The sequence below is a fragment of the Schistocerca gregaria genome, chromosome 9, assembly GCF_023897955.1.
Source record: "Schistocerca gregaria isolate iqSchGreg1 chromosome 9, iqSchGreg1.2, whole genome shotgun sequence".
NCBI lineage: Eukaryota > Metazoa > Arthropoda > Insecta > Orthoptera > Acrididae > Schistocerca > Schistocerca gregaria.
This window is the reverse complement of record NC_064928.1, coordinates 73,205,670-73,221,199: the sequence shown is the minus strand read 5'-3', so window position 1 is coordinate 73,221,199 and position 15,530 is coordinate 73,205,670. Positions and strand designations below refer to the sequence as shown.

Sequence of the window (15,530 nt, the reverse complement as noted above, 5' to 3'; positions counted from 1 at the left end):
GACAACTGTCATAGGGAGGACCCAGGTTCAGTCCCCTGTACTGCCACTCAAAGACTAAGGGTTTCTCATGACTCATGAAGGGATTCATGTTGGGAATTATTAGGAGAGGAAAAAAATGGGTTGGTCATTAAACAAAGTTGAATGGATAATGTAATAATAACACTAATGAAAATGAAATGGAGTGGATTTGACATGGAACAAGGGGAGTGGACAGTAAATGAACCCACAAAATTAGTTTGGGGATCTAAGAGATAAGAAGAGACCAAGACAACAGCCTAACAGAAGGTAGGTGGGGAAAAAATAATGTACATTCAACATGTATTCATGTAGTGCAATGCTGTAATACATGGAAAAATATTGAGGAGAACTGTGAATGTCAAATGGCTCATAATGATGAGTACAGAATGTGAGAACAAGACAAGACAAGAATGATTAAATCTTACGTCAAAAACAATAAAATTACAGATGTAACATCAGTTATTTTTTAAGGCAATAATGATAATCTTTTTCAATTTGTTACTGAACTACACTGTCTAACAAAAAGGTGAATCACCTGGAAGGGCAGGAGAAAATGAAATAATCTCCATGGATTGAGAGGGTATGTGATGTTATTTCAGTGATAACAAAATTGAGTCGAATTTATAAAAAACTTGGCGGTATTATCCCAGTTATTAGTATGATGTTAGACCTTTCCTCTCCCCCCACCCTCTCCCCCTCTGGCCTTAACACATGCATAGACTGAGTTGTAAAGGATGTCATATAGTTGCATCCTCTCCTGAGACAACTGAGCCACACTGTTGTAACAGATCCTTGATATCCTATAGATCCTGGTACTGGGGTAAATTTCCATCACAGACTCATCTGGGGATCTTGTTGGCTGTTGAAGTACCTCAAATCTGTGCAGATAGTTCATAGAGACATGTACCATATGCGGACAATGAAGCATCCTCAACACTCTTGCGGTTCCCTTTTTAGGTACTCCACATTGACGTCTGCTCATGTATCGTCGGTAGGTTTTTCGGCTTTACTTCCCGACGTGACAGCGATGACTCTCTGATGAGGTGCGGGCCTTGTGTTTTGCTATTACTGCAAATATTGTAAATATTGCTTTTATTTAGTAATTTGCCTGGCTAAAACTCACCCCGTTTATGATTAAGACAGCCTGCGCCACCTTTCGCAGGGAGTGGGGACATCAAAGTGTCACAAAAGTTCATATTAAGCAGTCCATAAAACACGTCAACGTTCAACTCAGTTAGCATGTTAGTTAATGCCTATGCTTTCCACTAAATGGTGCTGACTTACTGCTGAATAGCTTTGGTTCTGTAAAACCTTCACTGATTAGTACTAGGTAAATGAGATAAGTACAACAACCTTGTATTTCACTCTCACTCTATATTCAAGGATTAAGATGGTGATGGATGATGGTCTATTTAAAAGATTCCTAGCCTGGAGGAATCTAAATAGTCCACAAATGCCGATATACATGTGCTCTACGTCCAGATTTGCAACTAACAGCACACAACACTTTAAAAAGTCTGCACGTTAATAACTGAATACCGGTACCTCTGAATTCAATTGTATCAGCAGATAATTTGAGTTTCTGTCATCTGTATGTCCGTAAAGTTCCAGTCTAGCACTAAAGTTGTAAAATCCCCTTAATACTCCATTGCTACCAACAGTCAGAGATTGTACACTACATCACTTTTAATCTCCGTAATATTCTAACAGTTTACCATGAATCTTAACACAATAAAGTCCAATCTAATTATTGCCTTGCTGACTGACATGGGCTCCCCACCCTTTAACGAAACAATCAAGGAAAAAAGGCCACAACAATGACAATCAGGCTTTTTTATAGGCTTTTCATTACAAGAATTTAACGTCACTGCCTTCTCCATTGCGGAGCTTCCGTGGCTTGGCTGTACTTAGACATTAAACTACTTGCTGATATACTATAATTTTGATCTGCAATTACCAAACTCTGGTTCTACACTATTTTCCCTTCTAAAAATTCTATTCTTAATTTTAGATTATTCTTTCTATAGCTTTTATCACTGTGAACTGAACTGAGGTGTTACAACAAGCAATATCCTGTTGAAAAATAGCACCATGATATTGTTGCTTGAGAGGTAACACATGAATAAAGAATTTATTCACCATAGATAATTTTACAATGATATTGTCTTCGTCATACAGGATGTAGTAGTACATACATAATAATAAAATAAAGTAGTGTCTATACATTATAGTATACATTTTAAGTATGGCAGTGTACCAAATTACACTAGGATAGTTTCCAAAAGTTAATGCAATAACCTATACTATAATATAATGTTGTATAGAATAGTATACCTTTTACACAGTTATTGCAAATTATTTACACTATGTAATTACACATGACTAACCATAACACACAATAATATATTTAACTACAGAAAACTTTTAAATGCTAATTTCCTTCTCTGGCATCCTGAACAATTCTTTAATGTCATAAAATGGATGACCTTACAGCCACCTGTACCACTTAATTTTAAAAAAATATATCCATAGATTGATCATGAATTGGCAGTTATTGAACATTTTGAGTGGGTTTATTTTGTGGGAATTTACTGTTGTTGCTAATAATGAGGCATGGTGTGTCTAAATTAGTCTTAGCTCTGGTGTTGTGTTCATGTATTTGCCCTCTGGCAATAAATTCTGAAATATTATTTTTAAGATTGAGTGCAGACACATAAATGTGTAAATTTATAATTGTGGGTATTCTGAGTCTGGTAAAAAGGCGACAACAGTGCTCCCTATTACCTCTTTTACATATTATGTGTAAGATTTTTTTTGTAATTCCAACATGTTCTTGATGTGAGGGGAGTTTCTCCATAGAATCAGACCATATGAAATATGTCACTGGAATAGCTCAAAGTATGTTACCCTAAGGTACTCCAAGCTCATTACCTTCCTTATTTTCAAGATAATGTATGCTACCCAGTATATTTAATCACACACATGATTGACATGTTCCTCACAATAGAGTTTTGAGTCAATGTGAATATCTAAGAGTTTTACTGACTTATTGCCTAATTAATTTAATATTCCCATTAAAAGTTGTTGAATTTTATCAGGATTGCACTGGAGCTTATTGGGTGCAAACCAGTCCAGGGCCTTGTCAAGTGTTTCTTTTGTTACGCTATTCAGGTCTGAAATGTTCTGACGTATGGTAAGGAGCATTGTATTGTCAGCATAACATATGACAGGGTGGGCTATGTTATTAAGTAAATCATTGATAGCTACAATGAAGAAGCAGGGTCCAAGCATAGACACTTGTGGTACACCTGTGCTCATTTCCATTACTGAAGAATTTACATTTCTGATTGAGACAAATTGTTTTCAGTTATTTAAATAAGAACTTACCACAGCTAAAGTGTTCCCTCTCGCCCCATAAAACTCTAGTTTCCTCAGTAGTATGTCAACAGGAATGCAACTGAAAGCTTTGATTAGGTCATGTAATACCAGTGATACCATGTTATTGTTTTCAAAAGCTGTTAAGGTTTGGTCAATGACTTCCAAGATGGCCCCTGTTGTTTTTCCCCCCTTGCGAAAACCAAACTGATTGCTACATAGCATATTGTGTTTTCCAAAGAAGCTGCTTATTTGTGTGTGAATTAGTGCCTCAGATATCTTTGAGAGTATTGGAACAAGCAGAACGTCTATGAGGTACCATTGTGCTTTTAGAGATCACTTCCCAACATGACCTGAAGTTATACCTGATGGCTCCTCACACAGTGACACTAGGAGTAACACTTCTGTGCCTCTCCAAAACACGTGAATAATTGGCGCTCTATCCTGGTCATTGCTATACGTACTGGCTATGGTCATCTGGGGTAGTACAGACATGCAATTCAGCATTGGATATAATGCAACACCACTCATCAGCATAACACCACTTCCAGTACAGCTTTACGTGTTGTGGTGTTAATGGCAGCATGTGTGTGGGACAGTAATTCACTAGCCCACCTGCTGGTGTCTCTGACCGATTGTGTGGGATGACACAGAATGTTGCAAGGAGTCCATTACTAGTCTTCAGATGGTAGGAAATGATGTCAAGTGGTTGCAATATGCTTGGTGCACAATATGCCAATTTCCTCTCACGGTGATTACATATGATCAGATGTAAACTCAATAATGAGTATGCCTGCCCTAATGCTCCTGTGCAATCCCAAATTTGGCCAATATCACATCCATATACCTCACAAATCCGGATATTGCACAATATGACCAGCTAGCTGAGTGGAGATACAAAATGAGGCCTCTTTCAATCTCTGTAATGTGCTGAAAATCCTGTCTCATACGAGTATGCATCTCCATGTGTCTCACAGTGATCACTCAACACCTAGTGCTGTTCACACCCCTTATATACTCTTAGTAGGCCTGGTAACAACATCAGGTATCAACAACACTAATGCACTCTGGTGGCTGTTCTACCCATGTCTACCACAAATTGGGTCATTTTTGATGAACACTGTTGCGTAACCTCCTTAAATCTTCCAAATGATTTGACTGACATTCTGACCTAAGGGAACAAACTCTGAATGGCATAAAAAGAGCAAATCAGCCTTGTTTTGATGTTTGATTTAACTTGATGACCTTTTTATTTTATTTTTATTTTTTTTATTTTTATTTATTTATTTATTTATTTATTTATTGATGCTGTGATGATAACGTCTCCTATTAGGTTGATTGTTGCATGGGGGAGAGGGGGGGGGGGGGGGTGGATTCTGCATCATGATCACAGCACCATGACTCATGACCAGTAATGACCTTTGACAGAAAATCTGGATCAATTTCGAGCTGTTGTTTCAAAGCACGGCATGTTTCAGCTCGAAGTTCTTTTTTATTGTCAGTCAGAACCCAAGGAACAAACTTGGCAGCAACCCGTTTCATTCCCAAATCTTCCATTAAAATTCACTGAACTGAGCTCCAAGAGAAGCCACTAATCTCTGACAGTTGATCAATTGTCTGTTGACTGTCATTGAGCACAAGTTCTCAAATTTTTTAAATGTTTTTTGTAAGTTTGGGCAGTTGATGAACATCCAGAACAAGGTTGGTCATCAATCAACATATCATCATTTTTATATCAAGCAAACAACTCATAAACTTGATTTTTGCACATAGAATAATCTTGGTAAGCCATTATCAACATTAAAACAGTTTAAAACTACACATCACCCAGTGTACTGCAAACCGATGCTTAAGGTACACCAAATACAAACTGAAATCAAGAGAGGGGCTCTGTCACATGGCACTTACAGTGTACAGACTGAAATTAAATGTAAATAATACATCTTCTTTAGTGGACATCGCTCCACTGCAGTGTCACACATGACGAATAAATAGGAAAACAGTAGAACGTCTGTGCAGGGCCACGTGTTTACTCACACTATCACTTGGCTAAATGTGCATAAGGCTCTGTGGTATCATTTAAACACAGCCAAATCATCACAGTAGCTGCGTATCTCTAATAAAGTTGACGTTTGTCCTCACCTCAGTGGCGATTAAAACGATTTTGCCCCTGAGTGGACTCGTATCACCAACCTTTTGGTTAACAGACGAACATGCTAGCCGATTGGGCCATGGAGGCTTTGACTTTTACTCACTTCTGCTCTTTTTATCAATACAGCTAGTATACCTTCTGCAGACATCACGCAAAAAGGTAGCATCTGCTTACACCTCTTCACACGAACGACGTGCATCCACACTATAGCGAGGCTCATAAATGAATGTCATTGCCGAGCATGACATTATACTACAAAATGCACACAAAACAGTGTTCTGCCTACGCATTCAGAAAACCTCTGAGGCAAGTAGAATTCTTGTCATAGGCTGTAGAACTTCCCTTTCGATCAGTGTACTGCCACATGTTAGATGTTGCTTGAGCTAGCTCTGCTCTCAGCAGGAAAGTAAAACAATGAATGCCTTCTGTGAGGGTCAAACCCATGACCCCTGCTTTACGAGACCAGTGCTCTGCCACAGAGCTAAAAAGGTGGTGGCTTTGTGTTTGTGAGTTATCCCCCAATTGTCATGTCATCATACTGAATCTTACAGCTCTCGACCAGATATCAGATCTGGCACATGGCCAATGCTGGAGGTGTCCACATTAGCGTTTTCCAACTCTGTTGTCTGTTTCACCTTTAGGATCGGTGACGTATGTCAAGCCACTAAAAGTTTTTTGTAGTCTGTGCAATCTTGACCTAGTGCACAGCTGGTGGGAAAATGTGGCTCAACTGTGAAATGCACCTTTCCACTCGTCTCTCTCGCTGCAGTACGTTGTTGTCCACAGTGACAATGACGTTGCCCATAGGACTTCATGTAAGGTGACCGCACGTCACTCACCTAACAGCGGACTACTGCAGACCGACACTCGAGGGACACCAAATACTCGCTGCACGTTATCCACTTAAGCTTGCCAACATAAAAAGCAAAACAAGAACACAACAGCACTAGCAAAAACAATCACTGCAGATGAATATAACAAGCCAGGTCAACAACACAGGTGGCACAGAAGTAGCAGTGGGTTTCGCTATACATGCCTAGGAGCAGAAATGCATATTACATCAGTTCTGCCTGCAGCAATGATATTTTTTTGGATATCCCCTCATATCTACAGGTCTGTATCACTGTAGTAGGAGCAGCACTCGTGACACTCAGTGCATGTGCTGAGTTCTCTCAGTTGGCCTATGAAGAAGTGTCAGCTTTAGTATGGCATCAGCTTGATGAGACTTGGGAACAGCCTGAAGATTATGATCAGTTGGACCATCAAAATAATGTGTTAACTTGACATAAAGATCCAACTGTGAACCTAAGAAGAGTGTCACAGATTTGGAGTACCATATCAATTATTGAGGACAAATTGCTTACAGTTCGTTATATTTCCCATTAAATCATTGCCAGATTTATCACTGATGTGATAACTATAGTTAGCAATTTATAATTCACTGCTTACTCTGGCCAATCTGACCTGTTGGAGACGACAGTCGTGTGTGTGTGAGGTGTGCCTGAATTTGTGGATGTGTGTGTGTGTGTGTGTTTTCTTTTCTGAACAAAACTTTGGCCTAAAGTTAAATGAGTAACAGTTGTTTCATTGGGCCTGTCTGCAACTCAACATGTCATCTTTACAATGAGCAGTAATTTATCTTTTTCCTTAGGCTGTTGATATTCCATCCTGAAATTTCATTGTTTAATTCTTTCTATCCAGGTACAAGGAACCACTGTATTTGTTTTGGTGATCATGTATGGAGCTATTTGCTTCACATTGCTGAATGTTTTTATGTATAAATACTGTAATTTGAAAGATTTATTCAACAGGAACTGTCAAAAGATTCAATTTCTTAAGTAGCTTAATACAATGTGTCCTTTTCTTACTTTTGGTCATTATTTAGATGGCCCTTTTTTACAGTTTGAGCACATTTTCCATATTCTGAGCATTTGACTGCTAGACCATTATGCTGTAACTGATGGTAGAATGTATGTGTGCAAAGTGTGCTGTTTTTAGGCCCGGTATTTTTCACAGCTCATAGGACACTCTGCTAATTTTTTCTAAGTACTATGACATATTCAGACTACTTTAATTTGTGCTAGGTACAAGCTCTGTGGTCTCATGTACTTCAAATCTTGTTGTTTTGAGTTTTTTACTTATGTGGAAGTTCAAGTTATTAGTCTTTTTTATGTTAAGAGGTCCCTTATTGTTTGTAGACCAGTCATGAAATGCCATAGGCATCTTGTCACCTTTACTCCTAACATTTTGGTTGTCCAGACTGCAACTACTGTATTGTTTACATCAGCAGCTATCAGTGTTTCACACAGTGTGAGATAAAGTGGGGAGTCATTAATGTACATAAGAAATTGTGTTGGGACAAATACACTCCGGTGTTCACATATTCTCAATCTGAAAGACATTTCCTGCATACTTTGAGAAGTTTGTACTTTTGAACCCTGTTTGCTAGGTGGATGGTGAAATACTTTAGAGATTTCATAACAAATGGCTCTGAGTACACTGGCTAATAGTCAATATCCATTAGATTATATGGCTTGCTTAAAACTGATACTAAATTCATATGTTTGTTGGTCATCCAAGGCAGCCTAAAAGTTAAACCCCTCACATCATTGGGGTGCCCTTGAGAGATATATTGGCAGAATTTTAGCTAAAATGTTACGTCATGATGGCTCAATTAGTTAGAGAATTGTCCATGGGAGGCAAGGTTCTTGGTTTCAGTCTATCATATCAGTATCAATAATGGATCTGCAGAAGGATTACTTTACAGCAATATATAACATGTTAGTTTTTAAACAGGAGTCACAGCATGCAGGCTGGGATGTTGTCCATGCATCTGGGTAGGATTACTCAATGACATGGTCCATCAGGAGATAGAGAGTGGATGAAAGTGATTGAAGGGTAGCAGTTTCTATGGACCAAGGGAAAAGAGTGCCAAGGCAAGTGCCAAGAGAAAAAAGCTCTGTGACAGTAGGACAGGTAGTAATGGCAGTGACAGCTTGCTAGCTGTGACAGTGCATGCAAGGTGAGGTTATGTTAGTGCAAGGTATCATGCATTGTTACCTTTGTCACTGCAGGTGCTCGTTGTAGATGGGTCAGTCTGGGCACTTCAGCTGGGCTCCTATGAATTCTCCTGGGCCTGCAGCATTGGCTTTGTCCCTGTAACAGTCTGATGTCATCATATATTAGTGGCTGATCGGCCATAGATCAGCTCACAGTGTAGTCTGGTGTTGCCAGTAGTAGCTGTGTTCCAGGGGCTGGCTAGTACTGATGTGTTAGCATGCTATGGCCCATAGATGTTTAGTTCCTTGCTAATAGTGTCTTTGGTCTATTATGTTTCCATCTATGTTTGTGGTTGTACTTACCCAGAGAAATAATAAATGGGTTATGCGAGTGTCTCATGTTTCTGTTCAGTCGTGTGGAGTGTTTTTGGAATACCTGTAAGAAGGTATCTAGCTGATATTCCCAGTGAAGATCCATGGTGCATGTGTAACGTGCAGCATTGCTTATGATTCTGAATACTTTGTTCTGTATGAGTTACAGATGCCACAGGAGTGTAGGCACAGTGTATTCCCAGACAACAGCAGCATACGTCATCAGAGGTCCAATAAGTGTGGTGTACATGGACCTGGACACCCTCCTATTCAGTGTGCTATGCCTGTATAGCGTTAGATAGAGTTGTTAGAGCCATGCTTTTGCTTTGTTGGTCATGTGTTGAATGTGGTCCCCACAGAGTAGTTTCCGGTCCAGCCAGACACTGAGGTATCTGACCTTCTCACGGAAACGTATTAGTCATACGTGTAGTGTTATTTGGTTGCAGTCTTAATGTTTGCACAATAGCTTCAGTCTTCTAGTGAATGGGATGGCTTCACACTTATCAACATTTACTCTAATGTGCCATTTCACCAACCAAGGCTCTGCCGCTCTGAGTGCAGTCTGTAGTCATGAGTTAATGTTAGGCAGGTTTCCAATCTTGTGCGACAATGGCAGTGTCATCCGCATAGATTGCCACCACCATGTTGCATGTAGCTGGAAGGTCATTAATGTAGATGTTAAACAGTATGGGCCCTAGGATGTTTCCTTGGGGTACTCCAGCCTGAATACCATGTTGTGTTGATTGTTTGTTTTGCATGTCAGTGTTTAAACTCCTGTCCGTGAGGTATGAGTGTATGAGAAGTACGAGCCTGTCAGGGAACCCTGCGTCACTGAGTTTGCATATGAGACCATTGTGCAGTATCCTGCTGTCATTTTTCAACAGAGCAGTGCTTGTCCATGTGTGGTACATGCCTCTATGAATTGAATTGTCTGATAGATGTTAAGGTGCTTGTCAGGTTAGTAAGATCACATATCTGTTTCCAATACAACCTGTGTGAAAACAGCTCAGATGTCAACTCTGTCCCAGTACCAGTACCCAAGATATCAAGTATCAGTTACAACTGTGGTTGGCCACATAGCCCCAGGAGAGGAAACAGCATCTTTGGACACCCTTCCCAAATGAACCAGTGCATGCATCCAGGTCAGTCGGTTGTGAAATCATCCTGATATGTGGCCTCACACTGACAAGTTCTTTGTAAATAGAACTTGGTTTTGTGATCACTGAAATAACATCACATACCATGTCAACTGCTCAAATTTTATTTTGTTTCTTCCCACTCTTCCAGTTGCATCACTTTTTTTGTCAGGGGATGTAGGACGTGTCAGCTTAATACAAGAAAAACAAGTCATATTTATATAATAGAGGAAAAATTCCACGTGGGAAAAATATACATAAAAAACAAAGATGCTGTGACTTACCAACTGGGAAATCTTCTTTCCTGATGAAGGAACCTTGGCTTGTGAAAGCTTGAAATTTGCGTGTGTGTTTGTTTGTTTTTGTTGTGTCTATCTACCAGCACTTTCCCGTTTGGTAAGTCACACCATCTTTGTTTTTTATATATATGGCATATTTACAGACATATGAGTGTAAATATGTCATCAAATGTGCGTCTAAGACCTGTACTTAGGGGAAAAAAAAAAGACAGATGTACACTCGCACACACACACACATATCCATCCGCACATACACTGCCTTTAAATATGTCTGCTTGTGTCTGTGAATGTGCGGATGGATATGTGTGTGTGTGTGTGTGCGAGTGTACATCTGTCCTTTTTTTCCCCTAAGGGAAGTCTTTCCGCTCCCGGGATTGGAATGACTCCTTACCCTCTCCCTTAAAACCCACATCCTTTCGTCTTTCCCTCTCCTTCCTGAAGAAGCAACCATCGGTTGCGAAAGCTCGTAATTCTGTGTGTGTGTTTGTGTGTTTTGTTCATGTGCCTGTCTGCCGGCGCTTTCCCGCTTGGTAAGTCTTGGAATCTTTGTTTTTAATATATTTTTCCCATGTGGAAGTTTCTTTCTATTTTATTAAGACCTGTACTCATATGTCCATGACTTATATTCCTGTACGGGTTGGACTTTTTACTTGAAAGTCACTCGACCAGTATCGGCTGATAAATACTTGTCTAAAGGAACTTTGCATCATAATAGAATTACATGGGCACTGTAATATTATATCCTGACCTTCTTTTGACTTCATAGACTGCTGTTTGGATTTGAGTGTGTAGTGGTGAGTCCACGTTTGATGTACTATCATGTATCAACACAAAAAGTCACTTCTGTTTTTCCTGAAATACACCAAGCACTCTTTAGGAAGTGTCATGTGAATTTGTTTGTGATCCACAGTGAGCACATGCAGCACCCATCTTGTGTGAAGCTTTCCCATGTTCAATTCCTGGTGCTGTAGGAAGTGACATGTGAATTCGTTTGTGATCCATCTTGTGTGAAGCTTTCCCATGTTCAATTCCTGGTGCAAGATGAGACCAACACATTTCTTTTGATATTTGTAGAGCATTAGCAATTTCACACACCTTTATACACTGAGCTTCCAAAGTCATATCATGCACTTTGTTAATGATTTCCAGTGCACTTGCATGTTTGGATGCCCTTCTCATAGATAAAATTACATGCTTTCACAGCCACATTTGAACTTGGGCACTCATTTTTTCATGGTGGAAACTGAAGGTGAATATCTGTCATATACATTTAGAAGCTGCAAATGAATTTTGGTTGATATTAAATCTTCTTTTAGGAAGAATTTAATCATTGTGCAATACTCAATTTTTTTCATTTGTAACACCATGCACACTATAACTGCTCTGAAGAACTGCCTATAACCAACTGATACACAGAATAACTTACAAATTTATGTTAAAAACAAAGATTCCAAGACTTACATCTTTCCTTTTCCTTCCCTCTTTCCTGACGAAGCAACCGCTGGTTGCGAAAGCTCGAAATTTTGTGTGTGTGTTTGTGTATTTTATTGTGCCTGTCTACCAGCGCTTTCCCACTTGGTAAGTCTTGGAATCTTTGTTCTTAATATATTTTTCCCATGTGGAAGTTTCTTTCTATTTTATTTACAAATTTATGTGGCATATATAAACATGCATACCAATCTAGAGGGAAAGAAAGTCATGTGAGTAGTGCTGCAATCTCTGGGTGAGGGCAAGAACTTTTCAGACAGCCCTCACAATTTTCTGGGAGATTTCATGGATGGTTTTGTGAGCAGTTTGAGGAATCAATATTTGTTAAATATGGAAACAAGAAACCAGTTTCCAACAATGCAGTTACTATAATGTGACAAAGCAAAGTTTCCATGTGGTGTCACGGCTACCCCTGTAGTGTACTGATACTCTGGAGGGAAACACATTGAACTACTTATGAACTCTATGTGAATGACAGACATAATTACTGAGAGTCCACATATATTCACTGTAGGTAAGTATTCAAAATAAAGAGAAAAAGTGTTTCCCTCCAAATCTATTCACTAATAAACAAAATTGAGTATTTTTTATTTGTAATTGTAACTGTCTAGTTATAGTTTGTCATGTGAGATGAACATAAAAGCAAATATCCACATTTCTGCTGCCACTAAGATTCATCCATTCCTATCACAAGAAGCCTGTCAGATTACTTTGTACATACATGTTTCGTTCGGAATGTTTTGTAATTTGTTTGCAATGTACTATTAAATTTCGTCATGCCTTTAGGATCTTTTAGGAATACAGACACCTACTGTTCCTGTTTACGATAATAGTCAAGACCATGTTGGATATAGAGAATGGAAAGCTGATTCAAAACAGAAGAAACACAGACGTAGTAAAGTAAGTACAGATCCTAAATATTATTCTATTCTTTCCACATTCCTGGCACAAATGTCTGTAACTAGTGTCAGATGTGTAAGATTACATTATCTCAAGTAGACTATGATCTTGAATTGAAACTATTCATATTGATAATACCAAATCTAGTCTGTGTTATAATTTCTGTACCAACGAAATTTTGTGGTAAAATCATTATTTTTATTGAGACCCAAAGAGCTATGGTTTAATTATTAAGCTTCTATGATTTCTTGAGGAAAAGTACAAATAGTGTAAATTTTGGCTGAACAAAGGGTTAGTGGATGACTAGGGAAAAAAGTGAATAAAAGGGAATTTTAAATTCATTAACTTTAGAGTAGTATTATTAACATTAACAGAAATAAGTAAAAGTACAATTCATTCTTTCTGTATACAGAAGCAAAAAGATGTATTTAAAATATATTATAAATTAAAAATACGAATAGTATTAGTGTTATGGAAGACCACACAATAAAATTTTATACTATTAAGTACTTGTGGGACATCTCATAGTAGAAGCTGAACTGCAATTATAAATAATATGGTTTTACTTTAAATGATATTTATGAATGAAATAACGTGATCTTTTTTTTCTGCTGTTCTAGGAGTCCCACACAAGAAACAGAGTCTACAGAGATTATAAGGTTCATGATGAGGAATTGGGAAAAAGACATACTGACTCACAGAAGGAGCATGTAAGGGAAGAGGTAAGAATATGAATCACAGTTCAAGAATGATTTCACACTGCAGTTAAAACTGTTATACAGAAATAGATCAAAAAATTTATAGTAATTTTTAGAGTACAGATGCATAGGATTGTGGTTGGCCTATACCAATTTGTAGTCTGCATCTATAGCTGAGGGGTCAGCATGAATGGTTGCCATGTGGAGGAATTGGTTTGATTCCTGGTACTGACAAGGACTCTTCCTTAGTGGTAGAACTCAGCCTTGTGATGCCAATAGAGCAGCTACTTGGCCAAGTAATGGTGGCTCTGCGGTCCAGAAAGTCTGCAGAATGGCCACAAGATCAATGTGCTGATCAAAGGTCCCTCCTTACCATATCTACATGATGCCACAAAGCAGAGGATGATGCAGTGGCAATAGGGATCCCTTGGGCTTTTGTGGCCTAGTGAGGATTATATTAGATTAGTTAGATTAGATTAGTTGTGTGCTGAGGAGATCCTCGTGGATGTGGAACATGTGAATATTTTTATTTTTATTTTTTTTTTATTTTTAAAAAGCTGAAGTAACAATACTAATAGTATGAATGTACACATCATTTGTTTCTATTAAAAAATTCGTCAATGGAGTAGAAGGAGTTGGCCACTAGTAAGTCTTTCAGGCTCCTTTTAAACTGATCTTTATTTGTAACTAAATTTTTTATGTTTGATGGCAAATTATTGAAGATGAGTGTTCCTGAGTAGTGGATGCCTTTTTGAACTAAAGTAAGTGCTTTTAAGTCCTTGTGCAGATCATTTTTGTTCCTGGTATTGTGTGTATGAACTGAGCTGTTTGTTGGAAAAAGAAATATATTATTTAGGACAAATTTCATTAAGGAATAAATATACTGAGAGGCAGTAGTTAGTATACCCAGTGCTTTGAAGAGGTTTCTACAGGACATCCATGAATTTACTCCACAAATAATACGTATTACATGCTTTTGGACTCTGAAAACTTTTGTTTGACTTGAAGAGTTACCCCAAAATATTGTACCATATGACATTATGGAATGAAAGTAGGCAAAGTATGCAAGCTTTTTCATTTTTATGTTGCCTATGTCTGCTAACACTCGAATTGCAAATACAGATTTGTTAAGGCGTTTCTGCAGTTCTGTGGTGCGCTCCTCCCAACTGAATTTATTATCAAGTTGTAATCCGAGGAATTTAAGACTGTTAACCTCTTCTATCTGCTCTTCTTCATACTTTATGCATATGCTGGGTGGAAACCTCTTACAGGTTCTGAATTGCATACAGTGACTCTTTTCGAAGTTTAATGTCAGTGAGCTTCTTGCAGCAATTTTGGTAGGATGTTGTTGTACTGTGGAGTGTATGGCTACTGCATTTCATGATATGATGCCATTAAAATCTGTGTTAATCACATAATCATATTTTGGTTGCTTTGTAGTCCTGGGATGATCCCAATGTGTTTTTATTACATTTCACATGATACATGATTAGTTAATTAAATATTCTTCATACATACCAATGAGCTGAAATTCTCTAGAATGATTATTAATAAATGTGGCATATTATTTCATACAAGAAATTTTTTATAGTTGTGGACCCTATTATGTAAAAATACAATTACAAAAAATACCATCAGAACTGGTCAAAGACTGTGAAATGATTTGTCGAAAAGTATGAAATGAAATAGATTAGAGAAAAAACTGACAAACCTAATTTGTTGGCATGATTTCAAGCATCATGAAAAGGCACTTTAAATGCTTCTCTAAACTAATTTATCTCTTATTTGTGCACAAAACATTTCATAATATCTGAATAACATTTTTAAATGTTTTGTTTTCAATTTTTGTTCAGAAAGCTTTATCTTATTGACATCTCATTTGCTTCCCAAAATGTCCTGAATTTAGTACTTGATTTGAAGGAAACGAATTTGCCAGTTAAATTACCTGTGTAACTTTTTATGCACAAAATAACAAGGTCTTGAAAAGAGGAACTTTTTGACTTTTCATTTATATAGCTAGCAAGCAGCAGCTGTTCATGAAATATTTTAGTTTTTTCTCAAATCACTATTTAAGTTTTCCTTAATTAACATGA

General features: G+C 38.0%; 1 protein-coding gene across 1 annotated transcript in view; it reads left to right on the top strand.

Moving 5' to 3' along the window:
• Positions 1 to 15,530, top strand: part of LOC126291430 (uncharacterized) — a 127,350-nt gene that overhangs the window by 63,331 nt on the left and 48,489 nt on the right. The window contains exons 10-11 of the mRNA XM_049984945.1: positions 12,626 to 12,739; positions 13,360 to 13,461. Of these exons, the coding sequence (XP_049840902.1) occupies positions 12,626 to 12,739; positions 13,360 to 13,461 (216 nt within the window). The remainder of the gene's footprint in view (positions 1 to 12,625; positions 12,740 to 13,359; positions 13,462 to 15,530) is intronic.